The following is a 19,338-nucleotide window of genomic DNA, read 5'->3' on the forward strand; positions in this document are numbered from 1 at the left end:
TGTCCCCCGTCTCCGTGTCCCCGTGTCCCCCGTGTCCCCCACCCCCATGTTCCCCAATCCCTGTGTGCCCCCACCCCCATGTCCCCCCACCCCCATGTCCCCCGTGTCCCCCGTGTCCCCCGTGTCCCCCGGCGCAGGCAGGCGCAGGCGGCTCCTGGGGCTTTATTGGGGGTTTATGGCTTCTGGGGCCCCCCGGCCCCACACGCAGACGCACACGCGGGGACACGGGACGGGGGGGGACACCCCGGGGGACGCACTGGGCTTTGGGGCCCCACACACATCCACAGTGGGGGGGCCCTGGACGCCTGGGTCCACTCTGGGAGCCCCCATAGACACACACAAGGGGGGTGGGGTGCCCGGGTCCCCTTTGGGGGCCCCCATACAAACACGTGACACGAGGAGGGGGTGGGGGCACCCAGGTGGCTGGGTCCCTCCAAGGGCCCCCCGACACGAACACATTGGGGGGGGGGCGATGCCCGGCGCCTGGGTCCTTCGCGTGGCTGTGGGGGGGCCCCCCCCGGCCCGGACGCCGGGGTTCACAGTGGGGGGGGGCCGGGCCCCCCCTTGTCGTGCCGGTGGGGGCCCGGGGGGCCCGGGGGTCCCTATGGCTTCGGTGGCGGGGCCCCCCCGGCCGGGCCGGCGCCTCTGGCCCCACCGCCTGCAGGAGAGAGGGGTCAGCACCCTCCCAGTATGGCCCAGTGGCCTCCCAGTATGGCCCAGTGCCCCCCCCAGTACAGTAAAGTGCCCCCCAGTATGGCCCAGTGCCCTCCCAGTATGGTAAAGTGCCCCCCACTATGGCCCAGTGCCCTCCCAGTACGGTAAAGTGACCCCCAGTATGGCCCAGTGCCCTCCCAGTATGGCCCAGTGCCCTCCCAGTACGGTAAAGTACCCCCCAGTATGGCCCAGTGCCCTCCCAGTACGGTAAAGTGCCTCCCAGTATGGCCCAGTGCCCTCCCAGTACAGTAAAGTGCCCCCCAGTATGGCCCAGTGCCCTCCCAGTACAGTAAAGTGCCTCCCAGTATGGCCCAGTGCCCTCCCAGTACGGTAAAGTGCCTCCCAGTATGGCCCAGTGCCCTCCCAGTATGGCCCAGTGCCCTCCCAGTACAGTAAAGTGCCTCCCAGTATGGCCCAGTGCCCTCCCAGTATGGCCCAGTGCCCTCCCAGTATGGTAAAGTACCCCCCAGTATGGCCCAGTGCCTTCCCAGTATGGCCCAGTGCCCTCCCAGTAGGGTAAAGTGCCCCCCAGTATGGCCCAGTGCCCCCCCCAGTACAGTAAAGTGCCCTCCAGTATGGCCCAGTGCCCTCCCAGTATGGCCCAGTGCCCTCCCAGTACAGTAAAGTGCCTCCCAGTATGGCCCAGTGCCCTCCCAGTACGGTAAAGTGCCTCCCAGTATGGCCCAGTGCCCTCCCAGTATGGCCCAGTGCCCTCCCAGTATGGTAAAGTGCCCCCCACTATGGCCCAGTGCCCTCCCAGTACAGTAAAGTGCCCCCCAGTATGGCCCAGTGCCCTCCCAGTATGGCCCAGTGCCCTCCCAGTACAGTAAAGTGCCCGCCAGTATGGCCCAGTGCCCTCCCAGTACAGTAAAGTGCCCCCCAGTATGGCCCAGTGGCCCCCCAGTATGGCCCAGTGCCCTCCCAGTATGGCCCAGTGCCCTCCCAGTACAGTAAAGTGCCTCCCAGTATGGCCCAGTGCCCTCCCAGTATGGTAAAGTGCCCTCCAGTATGGCCCAGTGCCCTCCCAGTACGGTAAAGTGCCCCCCAGTATGGCCCAGTGGCCTCCCAGTATGGTAAAGTGCCCCCCAGTACGGTAAAGTGCCCCCCAGTATGGCCCAGTGCCCTCCCAGTACGGTAAAGTGCCCCCCAGTATGGCCCAGTGCCCTTCCAGTATGGCCCAGTGCCCTCCCAGTACGGTAAAGTACCCCCCAGTATGGCCCAGTGCCCTCCCAGTACGGTAAAGTGCCCCCCAGTATGGCCCAGTGCCCTCCCAGTACGGTAAAGTACCCCCCAGTATGGCCCAGTGCCCTCCCGGTATGGCCCAGTGCCCTCCCAGTACAGTAAAGTGCCCCCCAGTATGGCCCAGTGCCCTCCCAGTACAGTAAAGTGCCCCCCAGTATGGCCCAGTGGCCCCCCAGTATGGCCCAGTGCCCTCCCGGTATGGCCCAGTGCCCTCCCAGTACAGTAAAGTGCCTCCCAGTATGGCCCAGTGCCCTCCCAGTATGGTAAAGTGCCCCCAGTATGGCCCAGTGCCCTCCCAGTATGGTAAAGTGCCCCCAGTATGGCCCAGTGCCCTCCCAGTACGGTAAAGTGCCCCCCAGTATGGCCCAGTGCCCTCCCGGTATGGCCCAGTGCCCTCCCAGTACAGTAAAGTGCCCCCCAGTATGGCCCAGTGCCCTCCCAGTATGGTAATGTGCCACCCCAGTATGGCCTGGGTCCCCTCATGCAGCTCCCAGTGTCTCCCAGTGCCCCCCAGTACCCCCAGTACATCTCCCAGTGGCCCCCAGTACCACCCAGAGTCCTCCCAGTGCCTCCCAGTGCCCTCCATGTAGCTCCCAGTGCCTCCCAGTACCCTCCCAGAGCCTCTAATGGAGGTCCCAGTGCCCCCAGTCCCTCCCAGTGCCACTCCCAGTCAAACCCAGTGCCCCCAGTGCATCTGCCAGTGTCCCCCAGCGCCCTCCCAGTGCCCCCCCTGCAGCTCCCAGTCCCTCCCAGTCCTTCCCAGTGCAGCTCCCAGTGCCTCCCACGCAGCTCCCAGTCCCTCCCAGTGCCTTCCCAGTGCCTCCCAGTCCCTTCTAGTGCAGCTGCCAGTCCCTCCCAGTGCCCTCATGCAGCTCCCAGTCCTTCCCAGTGCCCACCAGTGTGTTCCCAGTGCCTCCCAGTGCCCCCAGTGCAGCTCCCAGTGCTCCCACACACAGCTCCCAGTCCCCCCCAGTGCCTCCCAGTCCCTCCCAGGCTCCCCCAGTGCCTCCCAGTGTCCCCAGTGCAGCTCCCAGTGCTCCCTAGTGCCTCCCAGTCCCTCCCAGTGCCCCCAGTGCAGCTCCCAGTGCCCCCCAGTGCCTCCCAGTGCCTCCCAGTGCCCCCAGTGCAGCTCCCAGTGCCCCCCCAGTGCCTCCCAGTCCCCCGCCAGTGCCTCCCACAGAGCTCCCAGTCCCTCCCAGTGCTCCCAGTGCCCCCAGTGCTCACTGGGCTCAGTCGGGGCCGATGGGCTCCACCACGACGCCGGGTTTGTCCCGCGCCGACCCCTTGGCCGCCAGCCCCAGCGCCTTCTCCTGCGCACGGGGACGCTCGCACGGGGCCTCGCACGGGGCCTCGCACGGGGACCCTCGCACGGGGACTCTCGCACGGGGACACTCCCATGGGGACCCTCGCACGGGGACCCTCGCACGGGGACTCTCGCACGGGGACCCTCGCACAGGGCCTCGCACGGGGACTCTCGCACGGGGACTCTCGCACGGGGACTCTCGCACGGGGCCTCGCACGGGGCCTCGCACGGGGACTCTCGCACGGGGACACTCCCATGGGGACCCTCGCACGGGGACGCTCACACAGGGACTCTCGCACGGGGACCCTTGCACGGGGACCCTTGCATGGGGACACTCACACAGGGACCCTAGCACGGGGACGCTTGCACGGGGACCCTCGCACGGGGCCTCGCACAGGGACCCTCGCACGGGGACTCTCCCATGGGGACCCTCGCACAGGGACTCTCGCACGGGGACCCTTGCACGGGGACTCTTGCACGGGGACTCTCCCATGGGGACCCTCGCACGGGGCCTCGCACTGGGACGCTCGCACGGGGACTCTCGCACGGGGACTCTCCCATGGGGACCCTCGCACGGGGACGCTCACACAGGGACCCTCGCACAGGGACACTCGCACGGGGACGCTCACACAGGGACTCTCGCACGGGGACCCTTGCACGGGGACTCTTGCACGGGGACTCTCCCATGGGGACCCTCGCATGGGGCCTCGCACTGGGACGCTCACACGGGGACACTCGCATGGGGACTCTTTCACGAGGACCCTTGCATGGGGACACTCGCACGGGGACCCTCGCACAGGGACTCTTGCACAGGGACTCTCGCACGGGGACGCTCGCACGGGGACCCTCACACGGGGACCCTTGCATGGGGACACTCACACAGGGACTCTCGCACGGGGACGCTCGCACGGGGCCTCAAATGGGGACTCTTTCACGAGGACCCTCGCACGGGGACTCTCCCATGGGGACGCTCGCACGGGGACTCTTGCACGGGCGCGATTGCACAAGGGCCCTTGCACGACGCATGGGAGCTCCAGGGGGACTGGGGTCCCGTGGGTGTCAGGAGGTCCCATGGGTGCTGGGGGTCCCATGGGTTCCCTATGGGTGCTGGGGGGGTCCTATGGGTTCCCTATGGGTGCTGGGGGTCCTGTGGGTGCTGGGGGGGTCCTATGGGTTCCCTATGGGTGCTGGGGGTTCCCCATGGGTGCTGGGGGGGTCCTATGGGTTCCCTATGGGTGCTGGGGATTCCCCATGGGTGCTGGGGGGGTCCTATGGGTTCCCTATGGGTGCTGGGGGTTCCCTATGGGTGCTGGGGGTCCTGTGGGTGCCCCATGGGTGCCGGGGGTTGCCCGTGGCTTCCCTACGGGTGCCAGGGATGCTCGGTGGGCGCCGGGAGCCCCCGCGGGTGCCCGTGGGTGGGGGTCTCACCTCGACGAGGGTGTGCCAGTGCTCGATGGGCTTGCGGGGGTTGGCCAGCATCTGCGCCCAGTGCTCCCGGCCCGGGCCCTCGGCGTCGCTGCCCACGCGGCAGAGCCCGATCACCTCGTTGTGCCCGATGCTGGGGACAGGGACACCCGTGGCACCCAGCCCCGCCGCACCCAGCCCCGCCCCGCCGCACCCAGCCCCACCCCACGGCACCCAGCCCCACCGCACCCAGCCCCGCCCCGCCGCACCCAGCCCTGCCCCACAGCACCCAGCCCCGCCGCACCCAGCCCCACCGCACCCAACCCCGCCCCGCCACACCCAGCCCCACCCCACAGCACCCAGCCCCGCCGCACCCAGCCCCACCGCACCCAACCCCGCCCCGCCACACCCAGCCCCACCCCACGGCACCCAGCCCCACCCCGTGGCACCCAGCCCCACGGCACCCAGCCCCGCCCCACCACACCCAGCCCTGCCCCATGGCACCCAGCCCCGCCCCACGGCACCCAGCCCCACGGCACCCAGCCCCGCCCCGCCGCACCCAGCCCTGCCCCATGGCACCCCGCCCCACGGCACCCAGCCCTGCCCCATGGCACCCAGCCCCACCCCACGGCACCCAGCCCTGCCCCATGGCACCCAGCCCTGCCCCACGGCACCCAGCCCCGCCCCACGGCACCCAGCCCCACCGCACCCAGCCCCACGGCACCCAGCCCCTGCCCCACGGCACCCAGCCCCGCCCCACGGCACCCAGCCCTGCCCCATGGCACCCAGCCCTGCCCCACGGCACCCAGCCCCGCCCCACGGCACCCAGCCCCACCGCACCCAGCCCCACGGCACCCAGCCCCTGCCCCACGGCACCCAGCCCCCACCCCACCGCACCCAGCCCCACGGCACCCAGCCCTGCCCCACGGCACCCAGCCCCCACCCCACCGCACCCAGCCCCACCCCGCGGCACCCAGCTCTGACCCCATGGCACCCATCCCCCCACGCAATGGAACCCATCCCCCCACCCCATGGCACCCATCCCCCACCCCACCCCACGGCACCCAGCCCCCGCCCCGGGGCCGGGGCCACCCCACCCCACGACCCCCGCGTCGGGGACCCAGGCGTGCGGGGACCCCCAATGCTCCCCCTGCCCCCCCAAGGGCACCCAAGTATCCGGGGGCACCCCACCCCAGGACCCCATCGCCTGGCGAGCGCAGGTGTCCAGGGACCCCAAAAGCTCCCCACCCCCGGGCACCCAGGCGTCGGGGGCACCTAACCTGGGACCCCGGGCCCCCAACTCCCCCGTCCCCACCCCCACCGGCAACACCGGCCCTGCCCCCTGCAGCCCCTCGCACGGGCGTCCCCGGCCCACGGCCCCGTCCGTGTGTCCCCATCCCCCCTATGTCCGTCTGTCCCCCTGTCCCTCCCTGTCCGTCTGTCCCCCATCCCCCTATGTCCGTCTGTCCCCCCGTCTGTCTGTCCCCTGTCCTCCCACATCCCTGTGTGTCCCCCACGTCCATGTGTCCCCCATCCCCCCACATCCGTGTGTCCCCCAACCCCCACGTCCATGTTCCCCCCATCCGTCTGTCCCCTGTCCGTCTGTCCCCCATCCCTCCCCGTCTGTCTGTCCCCCTGTGCCCCCTATGTCCGTCTGTCCCCCATCCCCCTATGTCCGTCTGTCCCCCATCCCCTATGTCCGTCTGTCCCCCATCCCCCTATGTCCGTCTGTCCCCCACGTCCTTGTGTGTCCCCCCACATCCGTCTGTCCCCCATCCCTCCCCGTCCGTCTGTCCCCGTGCCCCTATGTCCGTCTGTCCCCCATCCCCCTATGTCCGTCTGTCCCCCACGTCCCTGTGTCCCCCACATCCGTGTGTCCCCCAACCCCCCATCCGTGTTCCTCCCCCCATCCGTCTGTCCCCCTGTCCCTCCCCGTCCCCCATCCCTCCCCATCCGTCTGTCCCCCTGTGCCCCCTGTCCGTCTGTCCCCCATCCCCCTATGTCCGTCTGTCCCCCTGTCCCCCGTCCGTCTGTCCCCCATCCCCCTATGTCCATCTGTCCCCCTGTGCCCCCTATGTCCGTCTGTCCCCCATCCCCTCTATGTCCGTCTGTCCCCCTGTCCCCCGTCCGTCTGTCCCCCATCCCCCTATGTCCGTCTGTCCCCCACGTCCCTGTGTCCCCCCACATCCGTGTGTCCCCCAACCCCCCATCCGTCTTCTTCCCCCATCCCCTGTCCCCCCGTCCGTCTGTCCGTCTGTCCCCCGTCCCCCTATGTCCGTCTGTCCCCTGTGCCCCCGTCCATCTGTCCCCCCATCCCCCTATGTCCGTCTGTCCCCCTCTGCCCCCTATGTCCCCTGTCCCCCACGTCCCTGTGTCCCCCACATCCGTGTGTCCCCCCAACCCCCCATCCGTGTACCTCCCCCGTCCGTCTGTCCCCCATCCCTCCCCGTCCGTCTGTCCCCTGTCCCCCTATGTCCGTCTGTCCCCTGTGCCCCCTATGTCCATCTGTCCTCCCACGTCCCTGTGTGTCCCCCCACATCCGTCTGTCCCCCCATCCCTCCCCGTCCGTCTGTCCCCCGTCCCCCTATGTCCGTCTGTCCCCCATCCCCCTATGTCCCCCTGTCCCCCCACGTCCCTGTGTCCCCCACATCCGTGTGTCCCCCACCCCCCATCCATCCGTCCCCCGTCCCCCGTCCGTCTGTCCGTCCCCCCGCGGCGGGCGCCCCGCTCACCAGTCGTAGTCGACGACGGCGATGGTGAGGCTGACGTGGTGGACGCTCTCGTGGGGGACGTCGAACACCAGCGCCTCGTTGTAGCTGGGGTTCAGGGTGTTCTTCTTGATGGACGTCTTGCGCTTCTTCAGCCGCCGGCCCTCCGCCATCAGCGAGGCCTTCACGTAGGGGTCTGGGGGCACGGCCCCATGGCACCCCGCGCCCGCCCCACGCCCGCCCCACAGCTGCCCCACGGCCGCCCCGCAGAGCCCCACGGCATCCCTGCGGCACCTCGGGACCAGCGCACGGAGCACCCGAGGTCGTTCTGTGGTGCCCCATGGCACCCCACGGCCAACCCACAGAGCCCCATGGCACCCCACAGCACCCCACGGCTGCCCCATGGCCACCCCACGGCCGCCCCGCGGCCGCCCCACGGCACCTCGGGACCAGCACACGGAGCCCCCAAGGTCGTTCTGTGGTGACCCACGGCACCCCACAGCCAACCGACAGAGCCCCATGGCACCCCACAGCACCCCACGGCTGCCCCACAGCCGCCCCACGGCCGCCCCGCGGCCGCCCCACAGAGCCCCGCAGCACCTCGGGACCAGCACACGGAGCATCCGAGGTCGTTCTGTGGTGCCCCACAGCACCCCACAGCCAACCCACAGAGCCCCATGGCACCCCACGGCTGCCCCACAGCTGCCCCATGGCCACCCCACAGAGCCCCATGGCATCCCTGCGGCACCTCGGGACCAGCGCGCGGAGCACCCGAGGTTGTTCTGTGGTGCCCCACGGCACCCCATGGCCAACCCACAGAGCCCCATGGCACCCCACGGCCACCCCACAGAGCCCCATGGCACCCCACAGCACCCCATGGCACCCCACAGCCACCCTACAGCACCCCACGGACAACCCACAGAGCCCCACGGCCAACCCACAGGGCCCCATGGCACCCCACAGCACCCCATGGCACCCCACAGCCACCCTACAGCACCCCACCGACAACCCACAGAGCCCCCCGGCCACCCCCCACGGCCCCCCGGCACCCCACAGCACCCCATGGCACCCCACAGCCACCCTACAGCACCCCACGGACAACCCACAGAGCCCCACGGCCAACCCACAGGGCCCCATGGCACCCCAAAGCACCCCACAGCACCCTGAGGCCAACCCACAGAGCCCCACGGCACCCCACAGATGCCCCATGGGGCCCCACGGCACCCCACAGACACCCAGCAGTGCCCCATGTCCCCCATGTCCCCACGTCCCCTTGTGCCCCCATGACCCCACATCCCCTGTGTCCCCCACATCCCCGTGTCCCCCCATCGCCCGTGTCCCCACGCCCCATGTCCCCCACATCGTCCCCCGTGTCCCCCGTCCCCCGCCCCCAATGTCCCCCCATGCCCCCACATTCCCCATGTCCCCATGTCCCCCATATCCCCCTGTGCCACCATGACCCCATGTCCCCCGTGTCCCCACGTCCCCACGTCCCCTGTGCCCCCACATCCCCCGTGTCCCCCATGTCCCCATGTCCTCCATGTCCCCACACCCCAATGTCCCCCCAATGTCCCCATGTCCCCCGTCCCCTGTGTCCCCACACCCCGATGTCCCCCATGTCCCCACATCCCCCGTGTCCCCATGTCCCCCATGTCCTCATGTCCCCACATCTCCCTGTGTCCCCCCATGTCCCCCATGTCCCCCATGTCCCCGTGTCCCCCGTGTCCCCATGTCCCCATGTCCCCCGTCCCCCACGTCCCCACATCCCCCATGTCCCCCATGTCCCCGTGTCCCCCTACGTCCCCATGTCCCCCCATCCCCCCTGTGTCCCCCGTCCCCCGTGTTCCCCCATGTCCCCGTGTCCCCCGTGTCCCCATGTCCCCCATGTCCCCGTGTCCCCACGTCCCCCGTGTCCCCCATCCCCCCGTCCCCACATCCCCCACATCCCCCATGACCCCATGTCCCCCATATCCTCATGTCCCCCCTGTCCCCACATCCCCGTGTCCCCATGTCCCCCCGTGTCCCCGTGTTCCCCCATGTCCCCATGTCCCCCATGTCCCTGTGTCCCCCCGTCCCCGTGTCCCCACATCCCCCCGTGTCCCCCGTCCCCCACGTCCCCACATCCCCACATCCCCCATGTCCCCCCATATCCTCATGTCCCCCTGTCCCCCCATCCCCGTGTCCCCATGTCCCCCTGTTCCCCCATGTCCCCCGTGTCCCCCGTCCCCACATCCCCAACATCCCCACGACCCCCATGTCCCCCCATATCCTCATGTCCCCCCGTCCCCGTGTCCCCCATGTCCCCATGTCCCCTGTGTCCCCCGTCCCCCGTGTCCCCCCGTCCCCGTGTCCCCCATATCCTCATGTCCCCCCGTCCCCATGTCCCCATGTCCCCCATGTCCCCCGTCCCCACGTCCCCACATCCCCCACATCCCCCATGACCCCCACGTCCCCGTGTCCCCCGTGTCCCCCCCGTCCCCGTGTCCCCCATGTCCCCCGTGTCCCCCGTGTCCCCCTGTCCCCGTGTCCCCCCCGTCCCCCGTGTCCCCCGTCCCCCCACGTCCCCACATCCCCATGTCCCCCCTGTCCCCACATCCCCATGTCCCCCATGTCCCGCCGTGTCCCCCGTCCCCACATCCCCCACATCCGCCATGACCCCCATGTCCCCCGTGTCCCCCGTCCCCGTGTCCCCCCCGTGTCCCCCGTGCCCCCGTGTCCCCGTGTCCCCCGTGCCCCCTGTGTCCCCCGCCCCGGGCGCGCACCGGAGAAGCCGGTGAGGTCCATGGCGCGCAGGTTGGAGGCCCGGATGACGGTGACGGTCAGGCGCCCGGCCGTGGGCAGGTAGCACAGCGAGAAGTTCACCTCCCCAGGTCGGCCTTCTCCTGCGGGGGAGGGGCGGGTCAGGGGTCAAGGGGCAGAGGTCACAGGGGGCGGGGGGGCGCCGGGGGCCGAGGTTTGCTGGGGCCGAGGGCCACGGGGCGGGGAGGGGGGTCACAGGGCAGGTCAGAGGTCACAGGGTGGGGGTGAGGGGGCACGGGGTGGGGTCGGGGGGACAGGTTGGGGTCACGGGTCAAGTCAGAGGTCACAGGGTGGGGTCAGGGGGGCACAGGTCAAGTCAGAGGTCACAGAGTGGAGGTCAGGGGTCAGAGGGTGAGGTTGGGGGGCACAAGTTGGGGTCACAGGTCAAGTCAGAGGTCACAGGGTGGGGTTGGGGGTCACAGGTCAAGTCAGAGGTCACAGGGTGGGGGGCAGGGGGCACGGGGGGGGGACGGGGGGGCACAAGTTGCGGTCACAGGTCAAGTCAGAGGTCACAGAGTGGAGGTCAGGGGTCAGAGGGTGAGGTCAGGGGGCACAAGTCAGAGGTCACAGGGTGGGGTCGGGGGAGCACAGGTCAAGTCAGAGGTCACAGGGCGAGGTCAGAGGGCACCAGGGGCAGGGGGCACCAGGTCAGGGGTCAGGGTGAGTCACAGGGCGCAGGGGGCCACAGGTCATCGGCGGCCAGGGGTCGCGGGGGTCAGGGGTCACGGGGGTCAGGGGTCACAGGGGTCAGGGGTCACAGGGGTCAGGGGTCACGGGGGAGGCCAAACTCCAGGGGGAGGGGGCCGAGCCCTCGCCTGGAGCTGAAAGCGGGGCCAGGCCCCCCCAGCGCCGCCAGGACGGACGCACCCAACCCTGCCCCCCCCTGCACCCAACGCTGCCCCCCTGCCCCCTGCACCCCCTCCCCCCTGCACCCAACCCTGCCCCCCCTGCACCCAGAGCTGCAAACCCATCTACAACTGCGCCTGCAAACGCCGCTGCAACCGCAGCTGCACCCAGAGCAGCGACTGCAGCTGCACCCAGCGCTGCACCCAGACCTGCAACGGCCTCTGCAAATGCACCTGCAAATGCACCTGCACCCACAGCTGCAAATGCACCCAGTGCTGCACCCAGAGCAGCAAATGCCTCTGCAAACAACGCAGCTGCACCCCCACCTGCACCCAGCGCTGCACCCAGATCTGCAAATGCTTCTGCAAATAATGCACCTGCAAATGCACCTGCACCTGCACCCAACGCTGCACCCAGATCTGCAAATGCACCTGCACCCAGAGCAGCAAATGCAGCCGCACCTGCACCCAGCGCTGCACCCAGAGCAGCAAATTCCTCTGCAAATAATGCACCTGCAAATGCACCTGCACCCAGAGCAGCAAATGCACCTGCACCCACACCTGCAAATGCACCCAGTGCTGCACCCAGACCTGCAACTGCCTCTGCAAACAACGCAGCTGCAAATGCACCTGCACCCAGTGCTGCACCCAGATCTGCAAATGCTTCTGCAAATAATGCACCTGCAAATGCATCTGCACCCAGCGCAGCAAATGCTTCTGCAAATGCACCTGCACCCGCACCTGCACCCAGCACTGCACCCAGTGCTGCACCCAGTGCTGCAGCTGCCTCTGCAAATGCACCTGCAAATGCACCTGCACCTGCACCCAGATCTGCAAATGCTTCTGCAAGTAATGCACCTGCAAATGCACCTGCACCCAGCGCAGTAAATGCTTCTGCAAATGCACCTGCACCCGCACCTGCACCCAGCGCTGCACCCAGAACTGCAAATTCCTCTGCAAATAATGCACCTGCAAATGAACCTGCACCCAGAGCAGCAAATGCACCTGCACCCACACCTGCAAATGCACCCAGCGCTGCACCCAGACCTGCAACTGCCTCTGCAAACAACGCAGCTGCAAATGCACCTGCACCCAGTGCTGCACCCAGATCTGCAAATGCTTCTGCAAATGCACCTGCAAATGCACCTGCACCCGAACTTGCACCCAGCGCTGCACCCAGAGCAGCAAATGCCTCTGCAAACAACGCAGCTGCAAATGCACCTGCACCCAGAGCAGCAAATGCACCTGCACCCAGCGCTGCACCCAGAGCAGCAAATGCTTCTGCAAATGCTTCTGCAAATGCACCTGCAAATGCACCTGCACCCAGAGCAGCAAATGCACCTGCACCCAGTGCTGCACCCAGATCTGCAAATGCTTCTGCAAATGCACCTGCACCCCCACCTGCACCTGCACCCAGCGCTGCACCCAGAGCAGCAAATGCACCCGCGCCTGCGTCTGCAGCTGCGCCCGGCGCTGCGCCCCCCCGCCCCGCCCCCCCGCCCCCTCACCCCGCTGCCCTCCAGGATGTCCCTCCAGATGGGGACCTCGCCGCCCCTCTCGGCCACCTCCAGGAGATCGTCCAGCACCACCTGCCCGATCAGGTCGTGCCGCGAGAAGCGGTCGAAATCGTAGACGCTGAAGTGGAGGCGGCGGGCGGGGAGCTCGGCGAAGGGCACCCCGAAACTGAAGGTCTCGTCGAAGACGGGGTTCAAGGTCTTGCGGTGGACCTTGGTCTGGAATTTCTTCTTGCGGTCGGGCAGGAGGTAGATCTTCACGTAGGGGTCCGAAAAGCCGTTGGCGTCTTTGGGGGGCAAATCCAGAGCCCGCAGGATCCGCACCACCAACTGCTGCGAGCCGTAGGCGTAGCGCAAGGCCACGCTCAAACGGCCGCGGGGGGGGGGGGCCCCCCCACTTTTAGGTCTCCTGTCCCCCCCCCGAGCCCGCCGACGCCGCCCGCGATCCCCCGGGCGCCCCCGAAATCGCCTTCGCCGGGAGCGTAGAGTTCGGGTTGGATCTGGCCCAGGTTGCAGGGGTTCTGCTCCGGTTTGTCCTCGGGGGGCGGGGGGCAGGGGGTGCTGGGGGAGAGAGGGGGTTGGGGGGGGGCACAAGGGGACCCCCCCGCACCGCCCCATTCACGGCGTGGGGGGGGGTTGTGCACCCAGGGGACCCCAAGGGAGGAGGGGGGGGATTGGGCCCCTCCCCCCGGCAATGGTCATGGGGATGGGGGGCCATGTGTGTGTGTCCCCCAGTGCCCATGGGGACATGGGGTCACCAGTGCCCCCCCCCATCCCCATGGGGACATGGGGTCACCAGTGTCCCCCCCCCATGCACACAGGGACATGGGGGTCACTTGTGGCCCCCCCATCCCCATGGGGACATGGGGACAGGGACACTTGTGCCCCTCCCCCCCCCATGCACATGGGGACATGGGGTCACCAGTGTCCCCCCCCCATGCACATGGGGACGTGGGGGGGGGCTCATGTGCACCCCCACACATGGGGACATGGAGACATGGGGACATGGGGGTCATTTGTCCCCCCCCCATGCACATGGGGACATGGGGACATGGGGACAGGGACACTTGTGCCCCCTCCCCCCCCCCCCATGCACATGGGGACATGGGGTCACTTGTGCCCCCCATCCCCATGGGGACAGGGACACTTGTGTGTGTCCCCCCCAGTGCCCATGGGGACACGGGGTCACCAGTGTCCCCCCCATGCACATGGGGACATGGGGTCACCCATGTCCCCCCCAGTGCCCATGGGGACACGGGGGGCTCATGTGCACCCCCACACATGGGGACGGGGACACTCGTGCCCCCCCGCGCTGGGCAGCACCCGTCCCCACACTGTCCCTGTCCCCATGCGGACCCCACCCTCTGCCCCCTGTCCCCATGTCCCCCCCGTCCCCATGTCCCTGTGTCACCCCCTCCCCATCCATGTCCCCATGTCACCCCCACCCCGTGTCCCCCGTCCCCACCATGTCCCCCCGTGTCCCCCCATCCCCATGTCCCCCATCGCCCCCGTGCCCCCCGTCCCCCCCATGTCCCCTGTCCCCACGCTCTTTGTCCCCATGCCCCTGTCCCCCCTGTCCCCTGTCCCCCCCATGTCCCCCATCCCTGTGCCCCCTGTCCCCAAGTCCCCCCTGTCCCCTGTCCCCCCATGTCCCCCCATCCCTGTGCCCCCCTGTCCCCAAGTCCCCCCATGTCCCTTGTCCCCCCATGCTCTCTTTGTCCCCATGTCCCCCTGTCCCCCTGTCCCCTGTCCCCCCTGTCCCCCATCCCTGTGCCCCCTGTCCCCAAGTCCCCCCATGTCCCCTGTCCCCACGCTCTTTGTCCCCATGCCCCTGTCCCCCCTGTCCCCCGTCCCCCCATGTCCCCCATCCCTGTGCCCCCTGTCCCCAAGTCCCCCCAAGTCCCCCCATGTCCCTTGTCCCCCCCATGCTCTCTTTGTCCCCATGCCCCCTGTCCCCCCCATGTCCCCCATGTCCCCTGTCCCCCCCATGTCCCCCCATCCCTGTGCCCCCCGTCCCCAAGTCCCCCTGTCCCCAAGTCCCCATGTCCCCTGTCCCCCCACGTCCCCTGTCCCCCATGTCCCCCATCCCTGTGCCCCCTCGTCCCCAAGTCCCCCATGTCCCCCCACGTCCCCCGTCCCCCCATGTCCCCCCATCCCTGTGCCCCCTCGTCCCCAAGTCCCCCCATGTCCCCCCCATGTCCCCTGTGCCCCCATGTCCCCCCATCCCTGTGCCCCCTGTCCCCAAGTCCCCCATGCCCCCTGTCCCCCCATGCCCCCTGTCCCCCCGTCCCCTGTCCCCCCGTCCCCCGTCCCTACCTGCTGCCCAGGCTGACCACGTGCTGCTGGGAGGGGGCGCTGGGCAGGGTCCCCGTCCCCGTCCCGTCCCCCCCCAGCTCATGGGGACCCTGGGGGGGCACCTGGGGGGGCCCCTGGCCCGGGGGGGGCCCGAGCGCCCTCCCCCCCCCCTCGGGACAGGGCCCCATGTCCAGGTAGCAGCGTTCGGGGGGGGGCTCGGGACCCGAGTCCCCTCGCTCGGGCAGGGGGTCCCCGAAAGCTCCCCCCCCAATTTGGGGGGGTTCTTTGCGGGGGGCGGCCCCCGGCCCCCCCTTATGGCGCCAGGGGACCCAGCAGAGCTTCCAGGAGACGAAGAGGGAGACCCCCAGCAGCACGATGCCGCAGAAGGTGACGATGACCGACAGCAGGCTGACCGACACCTCTGGGGGGACAGGGGCTGGCACGGGGGGGCCCTGACACCGGGGGGCCCTGACACCGGGGAGGGGGGGGAACCTCGGGGGAGGGGGCTAAAACCCACCCGGGGGGCCCAGCACCCTCCTGGGGTCCCAATGTGTTCTTGGGGTCCCCGTCACCCTCCTGGGGGCCCCACTATGGTCTTGGGGTCCCCGTCACCCTCCTGGGGGGTCCCTAAAACCCACCTGAGGGGCCCAGCACCCTCCTGGGGGCCCCACTATGGTCTTGGGGACACTGTCACCCTCCTGGGGGGTCCCCAAAAGCCACCCAAGGGGCCCAGCACCCTCCTGGGGTCCCCGTCACCTTCCTGGGGTCCCCACTATGGTCTTGGGGACCCTGTCACCCTTCTGGGGGGTCCCCAAAACCCTCCTGGGGGCCCCACTATGCTCTTGGGGTCCCTGTCACCCTCCCGGGGGGTCCCCAAAAGCCACCGAGGGGCCCAGCACCCTCCTGGGGTCCCTGTCACCCTCCCAGGGGGTCCCTAAAACCCACCCGGGGGGCCCAGCACCCTCCTGGGGTCACATTATGGTCTTGGGGTCCCCGTCACCCTCCTGGGGGCCCCACTATGGTCTTGGGGACCCTGTCACCCTCCTGGGGGGTCCCTAAAACCCTCCTGGGGGGTCCCTAAAACCCACCCGGGGGGCCCAGCACCCTCCTGGGGGCCCCACTATGATCTTGGGGTCCCTGTCACCCTCCCGGGGGGTCCCCAAAAGCCACCGAGGGGCCCAGCACCCTCCTGGGGTCACCCCCAAACTGGGGGGAGGGGAGGTCCTCTCCTAGGGGGGGTCCCCATCGCTTGTGGGGGTCCCCATCCCTTGGGGGTCCCATCTCGGGGGGGGCCTATCCCTGGGGTGTCCCAGCCTTGGGGGGGGGTCCCCACCCCTGGGGGGGTCCCATCCCTTGGTGTCCCCATCCCTTGGTGTCCCCATCCCTGGGGGTCCCCAACCCTGGGGGGTCCCATCCCTGGGGGGGTGCCCCCACCCCTGGGGGGGTCCCATCCCTTGGTGTCCCCATCCCCTGGGGGGGTCCCATCCCTTTGGGGGGGTGTCCCCACCCCTGGGGGGGTCCCATCCCTTGGTGTCCCCATCCCTTGGTGTCCCCAACCCTGGGGGGTCCCATCCCTTTGGGGGGGTGCCCCCACCCCCGGGGGGGTCCCATCCCCCGGGGGTCCCATCCCTTTGGGGGGGTGCCCCCACCCCTGGGTGCTGACCGGCGTCGGAGGGCCGGGGGTGGCCGCGGTGGCGCAGGAGGTCGGTGAACTCGAGGCACTTGGCGTGGGGGGGGCGGGCGCGGGGGGCGAAGCAGAGCTCCTGCACCAGGCGCAGGGCGCTGCGGCAGACGTCCTCCTCGTAGTCCCCCGACATGGCCGCCTGCGCGGGCACGGGCCCCTCGCACGCCGCCTCGCACGCCCGCCGCGCCTCGCACGCGGGGACGGGGCCCGGCGACGGCGGCGAGAGGGCGGCGACGAGGGCGCGCGGGGTCGAGCGTGCGCGGGGTCGCGAGCGTGGTCGTGCGAGCGCTCGTGAGCGCGAGCGTGCGCGGGGTTGAGCGTGCGCGGGGTTGGGAGCGCGATTGTGCAAGCGCTCGTGATCGCGAGCGTGCGCGGGGTTGAGGGCGCACGGGGTTGTGAGCGTGCGCGGGGTTGAGCGTGCGCGGGGTTGAGCGTGCACGGGGTTGTGAGCGCGATCGTGCGAGCGCTTGTGATGATGAGTGTGCACGGGGTTGAGCGTGCACGGGGTTGTGAGCGCGATCGTGCGAGCGCTTGCGATCGCGAGTGTGCGCGGGGTTGAGGGTGTGGGGGGTTGTGAGTGTGCGAGGGGTTGAGCGTGCGCAGGGTTGCGAGCGTGGTTGTTCAAGCGCTCGTGATCGCGAGCGTGCGCAGGGTTGAGGGCGTGGGGGGTTGCGAGTGTGCAAGGGGTTGAGCGTGCACGGGGTTGTGAGCGTGATCGTGCAAGCGCTTGTGATGATGAGTGTGCACGGGGTTGAGCGTGCACGGGGTTGTGAGCGTGATTGTGCAAGCGCTTGCGATCGCGAGCGTGCGCGGGGTTGAGGGTGCAGGGGGTTGTGCGTGTGCGAGGGGTTGAGTGTGCGCGGGGTCGCGAGCGTGGTCGTGCGAGCGCTCGTGATCGCGAGCGTGCGCGGGGTTGAGCGTGCGCGGGGTTGTGAGCGCAATTGTGCAAGCGCTTGCGATCGCGAGCGTGCGCGGGGCTGAGGGCGCGTGGGGTTGCGAGTGTGCGAGGGGTTGAGCGTGCGCGGGGTCGCGAGCGTGGTCGTGCGAGCGCTCGTGATCACGAGCGTGCGCCGGGTTGAGAGCGCGATCGTGCAAGTGCTTGTGATGATGAGTGTGCACGGGGTTGAGTGTGCGCAGGGTCGCGAGCGTGGTCGTGCGAGCGCTCGTGATTGCGAGCGTGCGCGGGGCTGAGGGCGCACGGGGTTGTGAGCGCGATTGTGCAAGCGCTCGTGACCGCGAGCGTGAGTGGGGTTGAGGGTGTGGGGGGTTGTGAGTGTGCACAGGGTTGAGTGTGCGCGGGGTTGTGAGCGCGATCGTGCAAGTGCTTGTGATGATGAGTGTGCACGGGGTTGAGCGTGCACGGGGTTGTGAGCGTGATCGTGCAAGCGCTTGCAATTGCAAGCGTGCGCGGGGTTGCGAGTGTGCGAGGGGTTGAGCGTGCGCGGGGTCGCGAGCGTGATCGTGCGAGCGCTCGTGATCGCGAGCGTGCGCGGGGCTGAGAGCGCGATCGTGCAAGTGCTTGTGATGATGAGTGTGCACGGGGTTGAGCGTGCGCAGGGTTGGGAGCGCGATCGTGCAAGCGCTCGTGATCGCGAGCGTGCGCGGGGTTGAGGGTGTGGGGGGTTGCGAGTGTGCGAGGGGTTGAACGTGCGCGGGGTTGCGAGCGCGATCGTGCAAGCGCTCGCGATCGCGAGCGTGCGCAGGGTTGGGAGTGTGATTGTGCAAGCGCTTGTGATGATGAGTGTGCACAGGGTTCAGCGTGCGTGGGGTTGGGAGCGCGATCGTGCGAGCGCTTGTGATGATGAGTGTGCACGGGGTTGAGCGTGCATGGGGTTGGGAGCACGATTGTGCAAGCGCTCGTGATAGCGAGCGTGCGCGGGGTTGAGGGTGCACGGGGTTGCGAGTGTGCAAGGGGTTGAGCGTGCACAGGGTTGCGAGCGTGATCGTGCAAACGCTCGTGATCGCGAGCGTGCGCGGGGTTGTGAGCGCGATCGTGCGAGCGCTTGTGATGATGAGTGTGCACGGGGTTGAGCGTGCGCAGGGTTGGGAGCGCGATCGTGCGAGCGCTCAGGATCGTGAGCGTGCGCGGGGTCGCGAGTGTGATCGTGCGAGCGCTCGTGATCGTGAGTGTGCGCGGGGCTGAGGGTGCGGGGGGTTGCGAGTGTGCGAGGGGTTGAGCGTGCGTGGGGTCGCGAGCGTGATCGTGCGAGCGCTCGTGCTCACGAGCGTGCGCGGGGTCCTCCTCGCGGTTGCGCGCGTCCTCGTGCTCACGAGGGCGCACGGGGATTGGGAACGTCCTCGCGCTCGTGGCCGCGCACGGGGCCCCGCGCTCACAACCGCCCCCCCTCCCCCCTTCCCCGTGCGACACGCGTGCACGCCCGCCCCCGCCCCTCGTGCGAGCCCTCGTGCGACGCCGTCACCTGTTGGGCGGCTCCTGGGCGGGGCCGGGGGGGGTCAGCGGTGCCCGGGGGGGGGCAAGTGTGCAAGGCGGGGGCTGGGCCGGGCCATGCGGCACGAGGGCCGTGAGCTCACGAGCGGCGGGGGAGGGGGGGTCCCTCGTGCGGCGGCGGCCTGCGGGGAGACGCCTTTGGGGGGGGGGCCCTCGTGCGACACACGAGGGGTGCGACCGCGCCGCCCCCGGCGCGCGGGTGGGCGCGCCCCCCCCCCCCGCTTCGCACGCCGTGCCAGAGCCCCCCCTCCCCCCGAGCAGTGGGGCTGCCCCACATGTGCACCCACAGCGACGGACCCCGCAGTGACCCCCAGCCCCACAACTGCCCCCCGAGACCCACAACTGCCCCCAGCCCCATAACTGACCCCCCAGCCCCACAAC

General features: G+C 69.6%; 1 protein-coding gene across 1 annotated transcript; it reads right to left on the minus strand.

The window, feature by feature from the left end:
• Positions 1-3,185: 3,185 nt before the first annotated feature.
• Positions 3,186-18,971, minus strand: SYT3 (synaptotagmin 3). Its single transcript, XM_072847667.1, is given in 10 exon segments — positions 3,186-3,266; positions 4,688-4,817; positions 7,396-7,567; positions 10,134-10,241; positions 10,244-10,253; positions 12,524-12,912; positions 12,948-13,090; positions 15,008-15,245; positions 16,488-16,647; positions 18,929-18,971. Coding segments are annotated over 9 exon segments (1,425 nt in total). The 5' UTR covers positions 16,642-16,647; positions 18,929-18,971.
• Positions 18,972-19,338: the final 367 nt, after the last annotated feature.

This window comes from Ciconia boyciana, chromosome 28, assembly GCF_034638445.1.
Source record: "Ciconia boyciana chromosome 28, ASM3463844v1, whole genome shotgun sequence".
In the NCBI taxonomy this organism is placed as follows: domain Eukaryota; kingdom Metazoa; phylum Chordata; class Aves; order Ciconiiformes; family Ciconiidae; genus Ciconia; species Ciconia boyciana.